Source organism: Macaca mulatta, chromosome 1 (assembly GCF_049350105.2).
Source record: "Macaca mulatta isolate MMU2019108-1 chromosome 1, T2T-MMU8v2.0, whole genome shotgun sequence".
Classification (NCBI taxonomy): Eukaryota; Metazoa; Chordata; class Mammalia; order Primates; family Cercopithecidae; genus Macaca; species Macaca mulatta.
The window spans coordinates 217,657,013-217,677,859 of NC_133406.1; the positions used below are offsets into that span (position 1 = coordinate 217,657,013).

At 43.7% G+C, this 20,847-nt stretch overlaps 1 protein-coding gene across 15 annotated transcripts in view; it reads left to right on the forward strand.

Annotated features, from left to right (window-relative positions):
* Window positions 1-7,330: 7,330 nt before the first annotated feature.
* The window catches only part of HNRNPR (heterogeneous nuclear ribonucleoprotein R), a 34,484-nt gene continuing 20,967 nt past the window's right edge, over window positions 7,331-20,847 (forward strand). For 4 of the 15 annotated variants that reach the window (XM_015130590.3, XM_077970262.1, XM_077970314.1 and 1 more), the window contains exons 1-5: window positions 7,331-7,442; window positions 10,633-10,801; window positions 13,069-13,187; window positions 13,818-13,925; window positions 17,048-17,161. In XM_015130590.3, coding sequence (XP_014986076.1) covers window positions 10,645-10,801; window positions 13,069-13,187; window positions 13,818-13,925; window positions 17,048-17,161 — 498 coding nt within the window. In that variant the 5' untranslated portion in view covers window positions 7,331-7,442; window positions 10,633-10,644. Of the gene's footprint in view, window positions 7,481-10,589; window positions 10,802-13,068; window positions 13,188-13,817; window positions 13,926-17,047; window positions 17,162-20,847 lie in introns of all 15 variants that reach the window. The other 11 variants (XM_015130612.2, XM_077970336.1, XM_077970344.1 and 8 more) reach the window with 6 other exon arrangements.

The window sequence follows — 20,847 nt, forward strand, 5'->3', positions numbered from 1 at the left end:
CAATACTGAGACAATAATTGAACAGTTGCTTGGTAAAGTAGCTTTGGAGTTACGCAGACGACATGTGTTTGATTCTCGGTTCAGGAGTGCGGTGTGCCTTTCAGCGAATGTTTTAACCTCTGTAAGCCTATTTACTCAATAAAACGGGATAATATTACTGAGGTTGCAGGTTCCATATAAGGATCAGCAATAGCATATGTGGAACACTTGACACACAGTAGAGCTCAAAAATGGTAGCAGGCCGGGCGCCGTGGCCAAGCCTGTAATCCCAGCACTTTGGGAGGCTGAGGCGGGCGGATCACGAGGTCAGGAGATCAAGACCAGCCTGGCTAACACGGTGAAACCCCGTCTCTACTAAAAAAAAAAAAAAAAATACAAAAAACTAGCTGGGCGAGGTAGCGGGCGCCTGTAGTCCCAGCTACTGGGGAGGCTGAGGCAGGAGAATAGCGTAAACCCAGGAGGCGGAGCTTGCAGTGAGCTGAGATCCGGCCACTGCACTCCAGCCTGGGCCACAGAGCAAGACTCCATCTCAAAAAAAAAAAAAAAAAAAAAAAAAAGAGGTAGCAATAGTGCCACTAAAATGGAAATACACTTTCTTTTCATTTTAAGACGGCTTTGATAACGTTTGAGAATTAGAAGGGCATTCCACAGACCAACTCGAGGATAATCTTCAAAAGAAAAAATGCTATAAAAATGGTGATAAAGCCGGGCATGGTGGCTCAAGCCTGTAATCCCAGCACTTTGGGAGGCCAAGGAGGGCAGATCACCTGAGGTCAGGAGTTCAAGACCAGCCTGGCCAACATGGTGAAACCCCATCTGTACAAAAATACAAAAATTAACCGGGCATGATGGCGGATGCCTGTAAACCTAGCTACTCAGGAGGCTGAGGCAGGAGAATAGCTTGAACCTGGGAGATGGAGGTTGTAGTGAGCCTAGATTGTGCCACTGCCCTCCAGCCTGGGCAACAGAGCAAGACTCCGTCTCAAAAAAAAAATTTATTTAAAAAAATGATGATAAAGCAGGCACTGCAATAAGATCTTGAGGTAAGCTAACTATAAGCCATTGCAAGTCATCTACATGGCATTTTATTTTTGTAAAAGAAGCATCATCTTAGGAGATATAAATGAAAGACAAACAGCTTAAGTGCTGGTCAATCTTAGTTGGAACTCCACCATTTTGCAAAGTGTTTTAAAATAATAAAAATGATTCTAGTTTTTTTTCTTTCTTTTTTTTTTTTTTGGTAGAGTCTTGCTCTGTCACCCAAGCTGGAGTGCAGTGACACAATCTCGGCTCACTGCAATCTCCACCTCCCAGGTTCAAGTGATTCTCGTGCCTCAGTCTCCCAAGTGTCTGGGACTACAGGTGTGAGCCACCACGCCCAGCTAATTTTTTGTAGAGATGAGGTTTTACCATGCTGGCTAAGCTGGTCTCGAACTCCTGACCTCAGGTGATCCACCTGACTCAGCCTCCCAAAGTGCTGGGATTACAGGTGTGAGTCAAAATTTTCGTAATTTTTGTAGAAACGGAGTTTCACCATGTTGCCCAGACTGGTCTTAAACTCCTAAGCTCAGGACATCTGCCCACCTCGGCCTCCCAAAGTGCTGGGATTACAGGCGTAAGCCACCATGCCTGGCCCCTGTAATTGTTATAAGAAGCAAAAGTATATTCATTGACATACCAGCTCAGACAACAGGTTTGGTCTGTAACAGGGAAGAGATGCAGAAGGGCCTGGCTGCACCATGTTACCTAATTTCAGAAATTATGGGTATAGCTGGAGCTTCCCCTAGCAACCTTTTTTTTTTTTTTTTTTTGAGACAGAGTCTCACTCTGTTGCCCAGGCTGGAGTGCAGTGACGCGATCTCGGCTCACTGCAACCTCTACCTCCCTGCCTCAAGCAATTCCCCCGCCTCAGCCTCCGGAGTAGCTGGGGTTACAAGCGCAGGCCACCGAACTCGGTTTGTGTGTGTGTGTGTGTGTGTGTGTGTGTGTGTGTGTTTAGTAAAGATGGAGTTTCACCATGTTGGCCAGACTGGCCTCGAACTCCTGACCTCAGGCAATCTGCCTGCCTTGGCCTCCCAAAGTGCCGGGATTACCGTCATGAGCCACCGCGCCCGGCCCCCATACTTCTTTTTTTTTTTTTTTTTTTTTTTTTTTGAGAGGGAGTCTGGCTCTGTCGCCCAGGCTGGAGTGCAGTGGCCGGATCTCAGCTCACTGCAAGCTCCGCCTCCCGGGTTTACGCCATTCTTCTGCCTCAGCCTCCCGAGTAGCTGGGACTACAGGCGCCCGCCACCTCGCCCGGCTAGTTTTTTTTTTTGTATTTTTTAGTAGAGATGGGGTTTCACCGTGTTAGCCAGGATGGTCTTGATCTCCTGACCTCGTGATCCGCCCGTCTCGGCCTCCCAAAGTGCTGGGATTACAGGCTTGAGCCACCGCGCCCGGCCCATACTTTTTTAAATGTTTATACTTGTCCTACCTCTCACCTAAGATGGAGGACAGGGATTGTGTTTTATTCGTTTTATATTCCCTAGGTTGGTTATTTATTTATTTATTTATTTATTATTTTTTTTTTCGAGACGGAGTCTCGCTCTGTCGCCCAGGCTGGAGTGCAGTGCCCGGATCTCAGCTCACTGCAAGCTCCCCCTCCTGCGTTGACGCCATTCTCCTGCCTCAGCCTTCGGAGTAGCTGGGACTACAGGCGCCCACCACCTTGCCCAGCTAGTTTTTTTTTTGGTATTTTTTTTTGTAGAGATGGGGTTTCACCGTGTTAGCCAGGATGGTCTCGATTATTTATTTATTTATTTATTTATTTATTTATTATTATTATTATTATTATTTTTTGAGATGCAGTCTCGCTCTGTCGCCCAGGCTGGAGTGCAGTGTCCTGATCTCAGCTCACTGCAAGCTCCGCCTCCCGGGTTTACGCCATTCTCCTGCCTCAGCCTCCCGAGTAGCTGGGACTACAGGCGCCCGCCACCTCGCCCGGCTAGTTTTTTGTATTTCTTAGTAGAGACGGGGTTTCACCGTGTTAGCCAGGATGGTCTCCATCTCCTGACCTCGTGATCCGCCCGTCTCGGCCTCCCAAAGTGCTGGGATTACAGGCTTGAGCCACCGCGCCCAGCTATTTATTATTTTTTAAATACAGGATCTCATTCTGTTGCCCAGGCTGGAGTGCAGTGGTGCATTCACTTGCTCACTGCAACCTCCACCTCCCAGGCTCAAATGATCGTCCTACCTCAGCCTCCTGGGTAGCTGGTACTACAGGCATGTGCCACCACAGCCGGCTAATTTTTGCAACTTTTGTTGAGACGGGGTTTCAGCATGTTGCCTGGGTTGGTCTTGAACACCTGAACACAAACGATCCTCCAGCCTCAGAATCCCAAAGTGGTGGGATTACAGGCATGAGCCACCGCGCCTGGCTTTTTTTTTTGTTTGTTTGAGACAGAGTCTTTCTCTGTCGCCAGGCTGGAATGCAGTAGCGCGATCTTGGCTCACTGCAACCTCCACCTCCTGGGTTCAAGCGATTCTACTGCCTCAGCCTCCTGAGTAGCTGGGACTACAGATGTGAGCCACCACACTCAGCTAATTTTTGTATTTTTAGTAGAGACAGGGTTTCACCATATTGGCCAGGATTGTCTAGATCTCTTGACCACGTGATCCACCTGCCTCAGTCTCTCAAAGTGCTGGAATTACAGGCATGAGCCACGGCGCCCGGCTTTCCCTACTCTTAACTCCAATATTTTATTTTTTCTTTCTTTCTTTCTTTTTTTTTTTGAGAAGGAGTTTTCACTCTTGTCGCCCAGGCTGGAGTGCAATGGTGTGATCGCAGCTCACTGCAACCTCTGCCTCCCAGGTTCAAGTGATTCTCCTGCCTCAGCCTCCGGAGTAGCTGGGATTACAGGCATGTGCCACCATGCCCAGCTAATTTTTGTATTTTTAGTAGAGACCCGGTTTCTCCATGTTGGTCAGGCTGGTCTTGAACTCCCGACCTCAGGTGATCTGCCTGCCATGGCCTCCCAAAGTGTTGGGACCACAGGCGTGAGCCACCGTGTTGGCCAACTCCATGATTTTTACATAGAGGCATGCAATACATACTTGTGGAGTTTCAACACTCCACAAGTAAAAAAAAAGTTCCAAGTAAAAAAATCAAGATATATGGTCTGAAATGTGGATTATACCTTTGATGACTACATAGCAGAACATTTGAAATATTATCCCAGAAAATACTGGGTGATAGAATCTTTTTAAATTACACATCTAGGCCAGGCGCGGTGGCTCACACCTGTAATCCCAACACTTTGGGAGGCCGAGGTGGGCGGATCGCTTGAGGTTAAGAGTTTGAGATCAGCCTGGACAACATGGTGAAACCCCGTCTCTACTAAAAATACAAAAATTAGCCAGATGTCATGGCAGGCACCTGTAATTCCAGCTACTTGGGAGGCTGAGGCAGGAGAATCACTTGACCCGGGAGGTGGAAGTTGCATTGAGCTGAGATTGCACCACTGCACTCCAGTATGGGCCACAGAGTGAGACTGTGTCTCAAGAAAAAAAAAAAAAAAATTACATATCTGGCTCATGGGTTCTCATCAATGGACTTAAAGGAGTCCCTGAATGGAAGTAAGGAGTACTTTAACTTGGATGGGGGAAAAAAAATAATGTCTTTGTTTTATCTAACATCTAACTGAAATTTAGCATTTTCCCCCATTGTGAATGTAGACAACATATCACAGTAGCATTAGTAATACCTTTCCCTTTGTCACCAATAGAAATCATTTTCATATCACTTTATTACTGTCATGGATTTCTTGACTCTACAATTTCTGTAGTTATTAGACCTGCTCTAAGATCTTAATAGTTATTGTGTTAATAAAGAAAAAGTTCCTGCCTGGGTAACAGGGTGAAACCCGTCTCTGCAAAAAAAAAAAAAAAAAAAAAGCAACAATTAGCCCAGAGCAGTGGCCAGTGCTTGCAGTTCCTACAAGCCACTAGGGAAGCTGAGGTCAGAGGATCGGTTGAGCCCTGGAGGCAGACGTTGCCATGAGCCCAGATTGCACCATTGCACTCCAGCCTGGGTGATAAAGTGAGCCCATCTTTAAAAAACAAACAAACAAAAAAATTAAAAAGTAAAAGCTGGGCCCTGCGCGGTGGCTCACGCCTGTAATCCCAGCACTTCTCCTAGGCAGACGGCTCACGAGGTCAGGAGATCGAGACCATCCTGGCTAATACGGTGAAACCCCGTCTCTACTAAAATTACAAAAAATTAGCCAGGCGTGGTTGCAGGCGCCTGTAGTCCCAGCTACTTGGGAGGCTGAGGCAGGAGAATGGCGTGAATCCGGGAGGCGGAGCTTGCAGTGAGCCGAGATTGTGCCACTGCACTCCAGGCTGGGGGCCACAGGGAGACTCCGTCTCAAATAAATAAATAAATAAATAAAAATAAAAGTAAAAGCTTACTATATCACGAACATGTTTTAAAAGTATATTTCCGAATTGTATTTCAATATAAATGGTTTCTTTTGTATTGCTATGTATTTTATGCATTTAAAAACTGAGAAGATATTCATAGCTTTTACCAGACTTCCAAATGGCACAAAATAGGTTAAAAATTATGGCGCTAGAGGCAGATTTATGTGAAGCTAGTAAAATTTAAGCTTCAGGCTGGGTGCCTGTAATCTCAGCATTTTGGGAGGCCGAAGCAGAAGAATCAATCGAGGCCAGGAGTTCAAGACAGGCCTGGGCAACATAGCTAGATTCCCTTCGCACTTCCCGTGTCTCTATTAAAAAAAAAAAAAAAAAAAAGTTAAGCTTCGGGGTCCTCCCTCACTTTTACAATGCCCTTCCAAGCCTCTGTTCCTAAATTTGTATTAGTCATTTAATATGATTTTTCTTAAAGACTCCCAACATTTCTCTTTCTTTCCTTCTTTCTTTTCCTTTCCTTTCCTTTTTCCTCCCTCTCTCCCTCCCTCCCTCTCTCTTTCTTTCTAGAAGGAGTTTCGCTCTTGTCACCCAGGCTGGAGTGCAATGGCACACTCCACCTGCAACCTCCACCTCCCGGGTTCAAGCGATTCTCCTGCCTCAGCCTCCCAAGTAGTTGGAATTACACGCACGCGCCACCACGCTCGGCTAATTTTTGTATTTTTAGTAGAGACGAGGTTTCACCATGTTGGCCAGGCTGCTCTCGAACCCCTGGGCACAAATGATCGTCCACCTCGGCCTCCCAAAGTGCTGGAATTACAGGCGTGAGCCACTGCGCCCAGCCTAAGACTCGTGGCATTTCTGTAAGTCTCACACCCCATAACACAAAACTTGGATCTACCCAGAGATTTAACTTGGTGGGCATTGCAGTCTGGGGTTGGGAAAAAAAAGGGCTGGCACCACAGAAGTGAGTTCGGAAGGTTTCAGTGAGACGGGACAGGTTTGGACTAAGGACAGGGAACAGATCAGTAGAAATAGCAGGTTCTCGAGAAATAGGTTTAGGACTAGCAAGAATTAGTGTCCTTTGGGAATTACCCCTTTCCCCTGCATGGCTCTTTTGGCTTCAGAGATGGATGTATCTGCTTTATTTTATGAATATCAAGTAGCTCCAAATCCTGTGGGGAAAAGGTTCCTGCTCTATTACTTGTGTTATACATTGCTCTTGAGTCATTTTAACGATTTCCCTCACAGTCTGCCACCAACGATGTGTGGACGGCAGCCAGGGAGGGAAAGAGGCATTTCTCCGATCGTTCCAAGGAAAGATTACCTAGACAAAATCCTCAGCAAAATGACGAGCCAAATCATCCTTAAATTGTGTGCTCACTAGAGGCGAAAAGATGACCGAAAGAGGCCCGAACGCGTGGCTATGGGCGTGTCTGGGGCGAACGCCGGCAGCAGGGGTGCGAGGGAGGACTCGCGGGCTAAGCGCGGCCGGTGGCGGGACGCGAGCGCCATGGCGGAGCGGGGCCAGCGCTGACTGTAGGGGGCGGGGCTCTGGATGCGGCCACGCGGCGCAAGGCCTAGATTTTGAGCCTCGCATCGGCGGCAGACGAAGAAGGAGGAGCCTCGTCCACCCAGGACCCGGTGCCCCCAAGCCTCGCCACCACCAAGGGCTTCCACCACAGACCCCTTTGTGTGCCTGCCCCCGCCTCGGAGGCGCCCCAGCCAGCGGCGCTGAGCACCCTCATTGGTTCAACCGACAGCTTCATCGATTGGCTCTCGAGTCGTCCGGCGTGGTCCGTTTTGCCTCGATACTATTGGTCACCTGAGCTGCCTGTCAAGCCGCCTCGCCAAGCGATTGCCCCGCAGCTCGGAGTCCCTGGAAGCAGTTCCGGGAAACCCCGCGTGCTGCCGGGATCGCGTCTCTGTCCATGAGGGGGGGGAGGGGGTGGCGCGCGCGCCATTTCTAGTCGTTTTCAAAGCGCCTCGCGCTGATTCTCACGGGCCCGGCCGCCGGCCCCCGCTCTGCCCTGGTGAGTCTCGCGCCGGCCCGTGGGGGGAGGGGCCGGGAGCCCCGATCCAACCCAACTCAGCCCGGGCTCCGCGCCTGGTCCCGTTTCGTTTGCGCTCCGAAGCCCCGGGGTGGGGGTGGGGACGGGCTGGGGGCGGCTTTGGTCTAGTCCGGCCGCGCGGCTGTGGGCCTAGCCCGGCCGAGACGCCTCTCGCCCTTGCTCTTCCTCCCCCCGCCCCTCCAGCCCGCGGTCCGGCCCGCCGGGCGCTCTCCGCGCGGCCTGCCGGGGCCGGCCGTGCTTTTCCCGCCTCCGCCCGCTGCTCCATGCGGCCGGATCCCGCGAAGGGCCTGAGGCGCCCGCGGCCCTGCCGCTTCTCCCCGCCGGAGCCGCTTCGCTCCCGCCGCGGCCGGCCTAGCCCGAGTGGGATGTGCTGATGATCCGGACCGGCCTGAGGGGGTGGGGGTGGGGGCGGAAGGCGGGGTGCAAATCCCAGGGTTATCTGAGCCAGGAGAAAAGTTTTGTGTGAGCAGAAACCAAAAGGCCGATTTGTGTGGGAAGCCTCCCTCCCCTCCCACATTCTGCATGCCGCGGGCTGAGATTTGAAGGAAAAAATGACTACTAGAGGCCGTGGAACTTAGGCTCCAAGCGGCGCCTGAAATGGGTAATTCTGAGACCGTCAGAGGCGCACCAAATTGGAAAGGCGATCCTTTTTCTTATACGGTAGTAACCGTATTGCCAAAATTTTTTAAAAGCCCAGGGCTTCTTGGAAGGTTCAGTCCTTTCACACTACCTGTTTGAGATTTTTGCAGTCCTCAAGTGGCTGAATTGATGTCTCATGAGTCAGTCGTAGGATGAGAGCTCGACACTGCTAAGCCATGAGATAACCGTTAGTCTCATTTCGTTGGTTCTTTTAAAGCCCGTCTCTTAATATGAAGAATTTGCACAGGGAGGTTCAGAAAAAGTCAGGGAGGCGTTAGTGCTGACATCCCGAATTTCCCAGCAGCCCTTTTAAATCTTTAAAAATGTCTCCTTTTTTTGCAAAAATGTTTAGATCAAATGACTCCCGTCACGTTAGTATATTTGCTGCATCCAGAAATATGGTTTGGCTGTGTGGCATTGTGTTGAATTGACATGAGTTTCAAATGGTCTCATATGACATAAAAAGTCTTTTTAAAATGAGCACTTTGTATTTGGCTTGAAGAGAGAGGGCTTTTCTTGATCCGAAAGTTTTATTTTCTGGAATCTAATTATTTTACCTTTTTTTTGTTAAAATTTACAAACTTTTTTGGAAAAATTTAACCAATTTCAATATCAACTTGTAGAGCCTTTGCAATGATATGGTAGGCATAAATATTTCTGTCTTGTGCTTAATACACAACTTGTCTTTTTGCTTTACACATACTTAAAAACACCACCTTAACAGATGTTCATTGAACTTTTCTGTTAAAAATTTGCCTCTTTTCTGTGACTAATAGTATTCCTAGGTGCAATGCTGTAAGGGTCTTGTGATACTGAGAACTTTTGAGTTCTGATGATCTTAAGGTAGTATGTGGGGATGGGGGAGCATGGGAAAACAGAACTATATGTTCGCAAGGAGATTTTGGGTTTAGGATGCATCTTTATAGAAATAGGTTGTGTTAATCAGTAAACGTATTCATCTCACACAATACAGTTTCTTGATCAAAAGTGTGACAGTTTCGAATGTTTCCGTTTTTGCTAGTTCATCAGAATTTGAAGCTTGCCTTGAGAAACATCCACCCAGAATTTAACCACAGTCTGCGTCTATTAAGGGCTATCGAGTCTTAATAGTGTTTTGTAATTGTGAGGAGTCATGTTATCTCATTTCCAGAGTAACCCTTTGCATTTTCCTTTCTTCTTCCTACTCTGTACTATTACCTCCTTCCCCTCTTGGTCTTCCTCCCTCTTTCATCAACTTCGACTAAGTATCAGTGGACTTTGAAATGAAAAGAAGTTGTTTTAGGCCAGAAGAGTGCACCTGGTGCATTTGCACAATGTTCGATAAGCTGTCTGGAAGTGTGGTTATCTTATGTGTCTTAGTACTTTGTAGGAGACTTGTATTTTCTTTATAGATGACTAGGTATCTTGAGTTTCATCAAGAAAAGTAGGCTTTTTCTTGAGATCTACCTTTATGTCTTTTATTTAGTATGTGTTGCAATGTCTTGTTCTGCTGCCTATTATCTTCATCACATTATAATTTCACCACAGACAAATGCACTTTAATTCCCTGTCTTTTGAGGCAGTATACAGACTGGCCTTGTATGGTTTATTATTTACTCTCTCTCTTCAGGGAATCAGTCCATTTCAGCATTACCTACTGAATGTACAAAATTATTTTTGGTAGGTTAATCTGAGAAATCTGGCTGAAGTTTAGCCTAATTAGGTAACGTTTTTTGAAATATTTGGAAGAAGTTGTCTATTCTTCAGTATGTTTTTACATCTTTATTTTAGTGATATGAAAATTTCAACATGTACTTTTTTTTTTTTTTTTTAAAGCAACCTGAACTATAGCTCACTTAGTGTTTTATGTGGACTTAAAACAATTGTTTCGCTTTTAAACTTGGTCATTTTTTCTTTTAAATCTGTGAATGGGAATAGCGAATTAATCTTAGAACAAAAATTAATGTCAAGTTGGTTTTTTTTTTTTTGTTTTCATTTTGTGTTAAGTTAGGTGGAGAAAACCCAAACCACCACCATGTTGAACTAGAGAAAACAGGGCACTTATTTCACACTGATACTGTATTTGAAGCAGAGCCAGGAAAATTTGAAAGTCCTTAAATCTTGATTAAGTGGTCTGTGGGTGTTCATTCTGTTTTTAAACCAAAACTTTTTAAAACTGTGTAAGACCTGAGAGCTGAGGGGCTTTTAGGATTTTGTAGTGATTTTGATCTTTTTACCAGGACACAACAGCTGCTTTTGTTAATCAGCAGTTCTACCTTCAGTAAATTAAAGCCTTTATTTTACCTGGTGTACATGAAGTTCCTTAAAGATCTAATGCTTCCATGTACATTTTCTATGGTTTCACAGGATTATTATTGCCAATTTAGGTCAGATACATCACAGGAGGAATAAATTATTATTTTGATAGAGGTTATTAGCAGCATGTATACAAATTAGTTTAGATAAATCATGCATTGTCCTACAAACTAGTTATTTCTGGCTTAATGTAATATAGCTCCTGAATTTTTTCCAGCAGCATAATAAAATGGCTAATCAGGTGAATGGTAATGCGGTACAGTTAAAAGAAGAGGAAGAACCAATGGATACTTCCAGTGTAACTCACACAGAACACTACAAGACACTGATAGAGGCAGGCCTCCCACAGAAGGTGGCAGAAAGACTTGATGAAATATTTCAGACAGGTATAATATGCATTTCTTGTTTCTGACTGGTTATGAAAGTGAGGGCAAACCACTTTGAATTTTATAGATTTTTAAGGTTAAATAATACTTATTGTTTCTGATCTGTAGAGCTGAATGTTTGTTACTTTCCCTTCATTGAAGGCATATTGGGTTTGACTTTGATACTCCTTATTTCATTATTTTGAAGCCTTCTTAGTGTTGAATATGCAGTCTTAGTTGTTTCAGAACAGCACATCAGTTTGTCTTAGATTTACCACCCATTAAAATGTATGTTTCTGCATACCAAATTTTACATTTTTTTCTTAATCGAAATCAGTCATCATTTTGCTTTTACTTTTCTACTTTTAGCTTCTTAAAGTGATTGTTAAATCAGCTTAGGTCTGATTAGGTGGCATAATAAGATGATAGTTAGACTGTATCGTCTGAAACCATAATAAATGTCAGACTCCTTGAGAGTTTGTGGCTTGTCTAGTTTCTAATAGAAATCCACATCTCTCCATAATTTGGAAGTGTTTGGTTTGTAACAGCTGCTTTTTTTTTTTTTTTTTTTTTTTTTTTTTAATCCAGAAGTGCCATGGTTAAGTGCTTAAGCAAATTTGAACATCTTTATATGGTTGGTTGTAAGTGGTTTGAAGTTTTAAAGAGGGAGAGAAATATTTACCCTTAGGGAGCGTTGTTCATAAATAAATGTGTCCTCCTCCTCTGGGGACATAGATGGAAACTTTCTTCCTCTGTGTTGTGTGTGCCCATTCAGATTCTGAGAGAGAATTGAATTGTCTCACTCACAAATGTGTCTTAAGTACAGTAGTAACAAATAGCTGGTTATTTTTTTTTTTTGTCCTTAAAAAATTTTTAAATCTGGGAAGCTTAGTGTAATTTTAGACATTAAAATGACTTATAAAAATGACTCCTGGGTCATGGTCTTATTTGAAAATCAGTCCTCAGGAACTTTCTGTGACATTCTGCCATAGAGAATTGGCAGTGATCTGCTTAGAGATGCTCTCCTGTAGAGTGTTTTGTTATCGGTAAGAGGCTGATGGTTGGTCGTAGGCTTGGTTTGACAAAATGGATTGATGGGTGTCCTGAGTTGTGGCTTTGGGTGGTGGTATGGAATATTCAAGTAAGGCAACTCCAGTTATTTACACATGCTCATTTTGAGCTTTTGAAACAAATCATGGCAACTTTTTAAAAAAGTAACTTTGGAAGTGGCATTACATTTATTTAAAATTTACTATATGGAATAAAGTTCTTTTTGGCTTTATCAAAATGGAGTCACTTTTCATGTTCATATGAACTTGGGGGTTTTATTCTACGAAATACTTCCATTTTTACATTGGATCAATTCTGAAATATATTCCATATATATAAATATGACATAAACTTAACAGACTTAAGAAATTATATTTTAAACTTAGTAGATGTTCTGTGTGCAGTTGAATATACTACATATATGAAATGCAGTGTATGTATTTTCTGTCGAGTTTACTTGTAAGTCCATAAAGTCTTTATTGCCATTTGAAAAAGATTGTCATTCTTGACAGTCAGTGTGAATGCCACAGCATCTTTTAAATCTCAGCTTATCACTTCAGAAAAACAAAGAATGCCTTGAAGTATGACTTTCAGAATTGATTAATCAAGCTGCACTTGCATTTGTAGAAGTTTAAAATTATGCCTTTCCGCATTCTGACTGCAGCAAAGTGGATGCTCAGATAAACAAATGCTTTTCAGTTTATCTTTGGTGTTCAGGAGAGAAAGTCTTTTGACACTTTTTGGAGAGTGGAAAGAATTACTTGGTAAAATTTGTTTTCACATTTTCCTCCACCTCTTAAGTGGTTAGCATCAACTGTAATGGTCTGTAATCTGAAGGTTTATCCTTGGAAAATACAGTGTATTCTTATCACTCTAATATAAACCAAAATTTGTTATATTAATGCATAATCTGTAATACAGTATGTACGTCAGGTTTAACCTTCAAGACTTGTACCTTTGGGGGAGTGGGAAATGGATATTAGGATTTGGTGGGGACGGTTTGTGGATATGGAGATTGAAATTCATGTTTTTGGTTGTTGACATTTTATCTTTATTTTCATATTTGTACTGGACCTTTCTATGTAGTATTTGGATAGCTGCATATATGCATATAGTTAAATGAAAATATAGTTTGTTAGTGATCATATTGAATATACCAATTCTTGATTAAACATCAGGAGAGCTTAGATTACCCCTTTTGTTGGAATAACGTTACCCCTTTTCAATTTAATTTTTAGGATTGGTAGCTTATGTCGATCTTGATGAAAGAGCAATTGATGCTCTCAGGGAATTTAATGAAGAAGGAGCTCTGTCTGTACTACAGCAGTTCAAGGAAAGTGACTTATCACATGTTCAGGTAAGGTCATTACTCAGAAATGTCTTTGAACAATTAGTGATCTGAAATTATTTTACTATTACTTTTTTTTCCTGTGGAGAAGTGGTGTTTTTTGTTTTTGACTACCTCTTCTTTTAAAAAATTAGTTTAAAGGAAAAAAAGATCTGCTTGTAGCAGAGTTTCAGAAGCACAAGTATAAAGCAAAAGTTTCCTCCCACCCCCTTGTGCAGTGAGTTATTTTAAAAACTTAAAATTAAAGCCAAGTTTTGATGGTTGTTACTATAGGTTTTTACATGTTACTCAGCTTTTTAACATTTGGGGGTTATTTGATCCTGTTTTGTTACCTTGGAGGAGAATGTAGGTGGGAGGAATAGTTTCAGACATCTGGCAAAGACAGTCTAGATGCAGTCACATAACAAATGGAAAGACTGTGTTTTCCCAGGGTAGAAGGTAAGCTCCCTGAGGTCTATACTGCCTTACTGCTGTCTGCTCCAGTCTCTGGCACTAAGTAACCACTCAGCAAATACTTGTTGAATGAATCAGTGAATATTTTGTTAAAATCCTGGTTTTCTGAAATTTGTATTTAATTATATATCTGATCCTTCAAAGATTTTTGGTGATTCTTTTTATTGAATTACTTGTCTGTTCTAGAACAAAAGTGCATTTTTATGTGGAGTTATGAAGACCTACAGGCAGAGAGAGAAACAGGGGAGCAAGGTGCAAGAGTCCACAAAGGGACCTGATGAAGCAAAGATCAAGGTAAAACTTGACTTGGGTAGTTGTAATGAAATTGCATTTAATGATGAGGTCAAATGCTTCTTTCCATATTTCCTAGAAAGTTTCACTTTTTTTTTTTTTTTTTTTTTTTTGAGACGGAGTCTTGCTGTGTCGCCCAGGCTAGAGTGCAGTAGCGCAGTCTTGGCTCACTGCAAGCTCTACCTCCCGGGTTCACACCATTCTCCTGCCTCAGCCTCCCGAGTAGCTGGGATTACAGGCATGCACCACCACACCCGGCTAATTTTTTGTATTTTTAGGAGAGACAGGGTTTCACTATGTTGGCCAGATTGGTCTCTATCTCCTGACTTTGTGATTCGCCCACCTCGGCCTTTCAAAGTGCTGGGATTACAGACGTGAGCCACCACGACTGGCTGAAAGGTTCACTTTTTAAAACTGGTGTTTAGAAGTGAAATAATTTAGAGGAATTACATAAGAAGGATAATTTTGGGGGTCAGCACTCAATTGCATGTTTAATGAAAAGCCCTACTTCATACTCTTCCTCATTCCCTGTTTTGTGGTGATGAATGACGTGTATTTATTGATGCTTCTGCTGGTAGTTTCTTGGATTGATCCAGTAATGTCTCTTGGTTCAGTTCAGTTATTTTCCAGCCACTTTGTTTCTTTTCTTTTTTTTTTTTTTTTTTTTTTTTTGAGACGGAGTCTCGCTCTGTCGCCCAGGCTGGAGTGCAGTGGCCGGATCTCAGCTCACTGCAAGCTCCGTCTCCTGGGTTCACGCCATTCTCCTGCCTCAGCCTCCCGAGTAGCTGGGACTACAGGCGCCCGCCACCTCGCCCGGCTAGTTTTTTGTATTTTTTAGTAGAGGTGGGGTTTCACCGTGTTAGCCAAGATGGTCTCAATCTCCTGACCTCGTGATCCGCCCGTCTCGGCCTCCCAAAGTGCTGGGATTACAGGCTTGAGCCACCGCGCCCGGCCTGTTTCTTTTCTCTTGATAAAAAGGTGTTACAACCGCTTTCCTCCTTTTGAATTTTCAGTTACCTCGGTTTCTTTATTTGTAAAATGGGAATGGTAATAGTGACTACCTCACAGAGTTATTATAAGGAGTAAATGAATTAACATATTATAAAGCACTTAGAATAATGCCTGGAATGTAGCAAGAACTATGTAACAGTGAACTGTTATTATTATTACCATTTTATTACTTAGATAAACAGCTTTGAAAAGTATATATACAGCTTTTAATGAAAGACCAGTGAACTTAATTCGTTAGTTAAATGGATGGATGTTCGTGTCTTGCTATAGTGATATACTTTTTTTTTTTTGAGACAGAGTCTCGCTCTGTGGCCCAGGCTGGAGTGCAGTAGCACCATTTCAGCTCACTTCAACCTCCGTCTCCTGGGTTCAAGCGATTCTCCTGCCTCAGCCTCCTGAGTAGCTGGGACTACAGGTGTGCGCCACCACACCCAGCTGATTTTTTTTTTTATTTTTTGGTAGAGTCAGGGTTTCACTGTGTTAGCTAGGCTGGTCTTGAACTCCTGACCTTGGGGGATCTGCCCACCTCACCCTCCCAAAGTGCTGGGATTACAGGTGTGAGCCACCATGCCTGGCCTGTGATAGACTTTTTGATTAGAAATAGTTATTTGGTGTTGAAGTTATTTCTGTTATTATTACATTGTAATATGTAATGAAATAATCATACAACTCACCATAGTGGAGAATTAGTGGGATCCCTGAGCTTGTTTTCCTGCAACTAGATGGTCCCATCTGGGCATACTGGGACGTAGTGACAGATCTTCAGGCATTAGATTCTCATAAGGAGCATGCAACCTAGATCCCTTGTATGCGCAGTTCACAATAGGGTTCACGCTCCTATGAGAATCTGATGTGGTTGCTGATCTGACAGGAGGCGGAGCTCACAGCTCAGGCAGTAATGCCAGCGATAGGGAGGATGAGGAGCGGCTGTAAATACAGATGAAGCTTTGTTCTCACTTGTCCACTACTCACCTCCTGCTATGCAGCCTGGTTCCTAACAGGCCACGGACCAGTATGGGTCTGTGGCCCAGGGGTGGGGAGACCCCTGTTTTACATTACATTTATGGCTCTGTTTCAGTCAAAGGTAGAAGAATGGAAGGCTGAAGGTATGCATCCCTGTGGAATCCTAGTGTTCACCGAACTTGATGATATCTAAAGTCTCTTGCCGTTCTGACAATGTGTGATTTTAAAAACCTGGCCGGGCGCAGTGGCTCACGCCTGTAATCTCAGCACTTTGGGAGGCTGAGGTGGGCGAATCACGAAGTCAGGAGATCGAGACCATCCTGATTAACATGGTGAAACCCCGTCTCTACTGAAAATGCAAAAAATTAACCAGGTGTGGTGGCCCATGCCTGTAATCCTAGCTACTTGGGAGGCTGAGGCAGGAGAATGGCACGAACCCGGGAGGCGGAGCTTGCAGTGAACCGAGATCACGCCACTGTACTCCTGCCTGGGTGACAGAACAAGACTCTGTCTCAAAAAAAAAAAAAAAAAAGGTACACTAGAAAGACAGTGGGGGCTGGGCACAGTGGCTCATGCCTGTAATCCTAGCACTTTGGGAGGCCAAGACAGGTGGATCACTTGAGGCCAGGAGTACCTGACCAGCCTGGCCAACATGTTGAAACCCCATCTCTACTAAAAATACAAAAATTGGCTGGGCATGGTGGTACATGCCTGTAATCCCAGCTATTTGGGAGGCTGAGACAGGAGAATTGCTTAGACCCAGGAGGCAGAGGTTGCAGTGAGCCGAGACGATGCCACTGCACTCCAGCCTGGGCAACAGAGCAAGACTCCATCCCCCCCCCAAAAAAAAAAAGAAAAAGAAAAGAAAGACAGTAGGAAGAAATGGATGTGAGAGTAATAGTAAATGAGAGAAGCTGCATGGAGGTAAGACTTAATGCTGAATTATTTTTTTAAGGATAGAGAACATTTTATTTGAAAAGACTCACCAGTAGAAACGTGTGGGGAACCAGTGTGAATTCTGACTTTGTTTTACCTAACCATAAAAATATATCTCCTAGGAAGTTGGAGTACTTTTTGGAAAAGATTAATATACTGATGCTTGTGTGTTAGATTTAGTATTCAAGTATAAAGAGATGTATAATTATCTTTAGGCCTTGCTTGAGAGAACTGGTTATACTCTGGATGTAACCACAGGACAGAGGAAGTATGGTGGTCCTCCACCAGACAGTGTGTACTCTGGCGTGCAACCTGGAATTGGAACGGAGGTAAGTGTTCTTTAGCTATTTACCAAGATCTTTCCAGTTTGGAAAGTGTTTTATCTACTATGCAGATACTATACAGATGGGGGAAAATTCTTGATCCGTTTCAAAGTTTAGCTGTTGTTATTTTTTAGATATCCATGTGTATTTTGCTGCCATCATGAGGATAGATAATCTTGTGACTGGTAGATACCCAAATACTTTATATAGGAATATAATACAGAGTTCTTGGAACAGGTTGCTAAAACCATGCTACTAGCAACACACCATTTTAGATACTTGGAGTAAAGTTATTTGGAAGACACAATTGCTTTATTCTGTTTTTTTTTTCCCGCCCCTGAGATGGAGTTTCGCTCCTGTTGCCCAGGCTGGAGTGCAGTGATGCAGTCTCGGCTCACTGCAACCTCCGCCTCCTGCGTTCAAGTGATTCTCCTGCCTCAGCCTCCCAAGTAGCTGGGATTACAGGTGCCTGCCACCACACCTGGCTAATTTTGTATTTTTAGTAGAAACGGAGTTTCACCATTTTGGTCAGGCTGGTCTTGAACTCCTGACCTCAAGTTATCTACCCACCTTGGCCTTCCAAAGTGCTGGGATTACAGGCGTGAGCCTCCACACTCGGCTGCTTTATTTTGGTTTTTGCTTTTTGGGGATTGTTTTTGTTTCTGTAGAGACTAGGTCTCACTATGTTGCCCAGGCCGGTCTTGAACTGCTGGACACAGGCAGTCCTCCCGCCTTGACTTCCTGAAGTGCTGGGATTACAGGCATGAGCCACAGTGCCCAACCAGGTTTTTTTGTTTCTGTTTTCTTTTTGTTTGTTTGTTTTTTGTTTTTTTGAGACGGAATTTTTGCTCTTGTTGCCCAGGCTGGAGTGCAGTGTTGCAATCTCGGCTGACTGCAACCTCCGCCTCCCAGGTTCAAGCGATTCTCCTGTGTCAGCTTCCCAAGTAGCTGGGATTACGGGCACGCACCACCATACCTGGCTAATTTTTTGTATTTACTAAAGACAGGATTTCACGATGTTGGTCAGGTTGGTCTTGAACTCATGACCTCAGGTGATCCACCTGCCTCTACCTCCCAAAGTGCTGGGATTAGAGGCATGAGCCACCGCGCCCGGCCAAGTTTTTTTTTTTTTAATATCAATAATTTAGAACTGTGCTTGTTCTCTCCCTTGCCTCACCTATCGCTCAGAAGGGACATAGTATTTACATAAAGATATTATTGATGGGCGTGGATTGCACAAGGGAAGAATGTGGAATCAGATAAAAGATTGAGTATGTTAGTCCATACTTGAACAAAGAAGCAACTCTTCCTCCATCTGTGTCTTCATAAAGGTTTTTCCATTTGCTTTATTGCTAGCCTATTCTAATCCCTTCCTCCCTCCCTCCCTCCCTCCTTCCTTCCTTCCCTCCCTCCCTTCCTTCTTCCCTCCCTTCCTCCCTCCCTCCCTTCCTTCCTTTTCCTTTTACTCTTTTTCTTTCTTTTTTTTTCTTTCAAGTCGGAGTTTCACTCTTGTTGCCCAGGCTGGAGTACAATGGTGCGATCTCAGCTCACTGCAACCTCTGCCTCTCAGGTTCAAGCTATTCTCCTGTCTTAACCTCCCGAGTAGCTGGGACTACAGGCGCCCGCCACCATGCCCGGCTAATTTTTCTATTTTTAGTAGAGACGGGGTTGCGCCAAGTTGGCCGGGCTGGTCACGAACTCCTGCTAATCCTTCAAATGGAGAAAACTATGTGCTGAAAAGTAACCTGTTATACGAGTGACCTTTTTTTTTTAGAAACAGTCTGTCACCCAGGCTGGAGTGCAGTAGTATGATCATAGCACACTGCAGCCTCAAACTCCTCCTGACTCAAGCAGCCTTCTTGCCTCAGCCTTCCCAGTGGCTGTGACTACAGACTCATGCCACCAAGCCCAGCTATTTTGTGTTTTGCTCTTGTTGCCCAGGCTGGAGTGTAATGGTGCAATCTCAGCTTACTGCAACCTCTGCCTTCCGGGTTCAAGCGATTCTCCTACCTCAGCCTCAGTAGCTGGGATTACAGGCATCCGCCACCACACTTGGCTAATTTTGTATTTTTAGTATTTTTAGTAGAGGAGAGGTTTCTCCATGTTGGTCAGGCTGGTCTCGAACTCCTGACATCAGGTGATCCTCTTGCCTCGGCCTCCCAAAGTGAAGCCCAGCTATTTTATTTTTTAATTTTTTGTAGAGACGGAGTCTCCCTATGTTGCCCAGCTGGTCTCCAACTCATGGGCTCAAGTGATCTTCCCACCTTGGTCTCTCGAAGTGCTGGCATTACAGGCGTGAGTACCATGCCTGGCCTAATAAACTTGGAGATAACCAATTTGAAACAAATAGTTGATATGTTAATTGTAAAACACATATATATTCTCTCAGATTGCATTGTTCCTTTAGGAGAAAGATGCATTCTTCTGTATGTTAAATGTTATATACAGCAGATATGATTCCAGCAAAATCCCTATATGAGATCACTAGCCTAAAACCACTCTTGTCAAGCAATTACTTTCAGCAAAATCGTAGTGTAAAGTTTCAGATTTCTCTCATAAAGTTAGATTTCATGAGATTGTGCAAGTATTTGTTGACAGTTTTGAAAATTCAAGAAAAATAGGTTTTTAATGTGTTGCTAGTAGATGTAATAAATTGGTTTTAATTGTTATGATTTTTGATGTGAGGTTTGGTTTTTGTTCTTTTATATTTTCTTCCAGTCATCATTAAACCTTTTTAGGTCTTGATTGAGGAGGTTGAAGTTAAGGTCAGTGCCTGAGACTGTGCAGTATTAAAATTATGAGAGGATTATGATATCTCATTTTTGGATAAAATCTGTAAGTTAACCCATTAGATGAGCATTCATTAACAGACATTGTTGCTAAGTATTGTTCTGAGATGAGAAATATACAAGGATGATAGGTAGTAATTTTGAAATATATTTTTTAGTTGTAGTATTTTTGTATTCTTCAGCTAGTATTGTTAAGCTGCTTTGGGAAGCAAGTTCTGTTTTTGTTTTTGTTTTTTTGAGATGGAGTCTCACTCTGTCGCCTAGTCTGGGGTGCAGTGGCACGATCATTGACTGCCACCTCCGCCTCCCAGGTTCAAGAGATCCTCTTGCCTCAGCCTCCCAAGTAGCTGGGACTACAAGTGCACACCACCATGCCCAGCTAATTTTTGTATTTTTAGTAGAGATGGGGTTTCACCATGTTGGCCAGTCTGGTCTCAGACTCTTGATCTCACGATCCACCCGCCTCAGCCTCCCAAAGTGCTGAGATTACAGAGGTGAGCCACCTCGCCTGGCCAAGTTCTGTTTTTATTTGTTTCCATTAATATAAGGAGGATTCATGGAGGTCATGACTGTATATAATAAATTCTTATCTGTTTGCAGAGTATACCACTGATGTTTTGCAGAGTAATGAAAAGAAATGGTAGATTGAGATCTTATTCTTTGGCTTATTCATGGTGGTGAAGAACCCCAGTGTATTTAACAGAGACCTAAAGTATATGACTTTGTGGCAGCTGAATTTTATTATGTGTGAGAAACTGATACATTTGCAAGATAGCAAATGTAAGTAGGAGCTAGATAATGTAAGAATCCTAATTGATAACCAAAAGACTCTGTTGACTGGGTGTGGTGGCTCATGCTTGTAATCCTAGCATTTCAGGAGGCTTGAGGCAGGAGAATCATTTG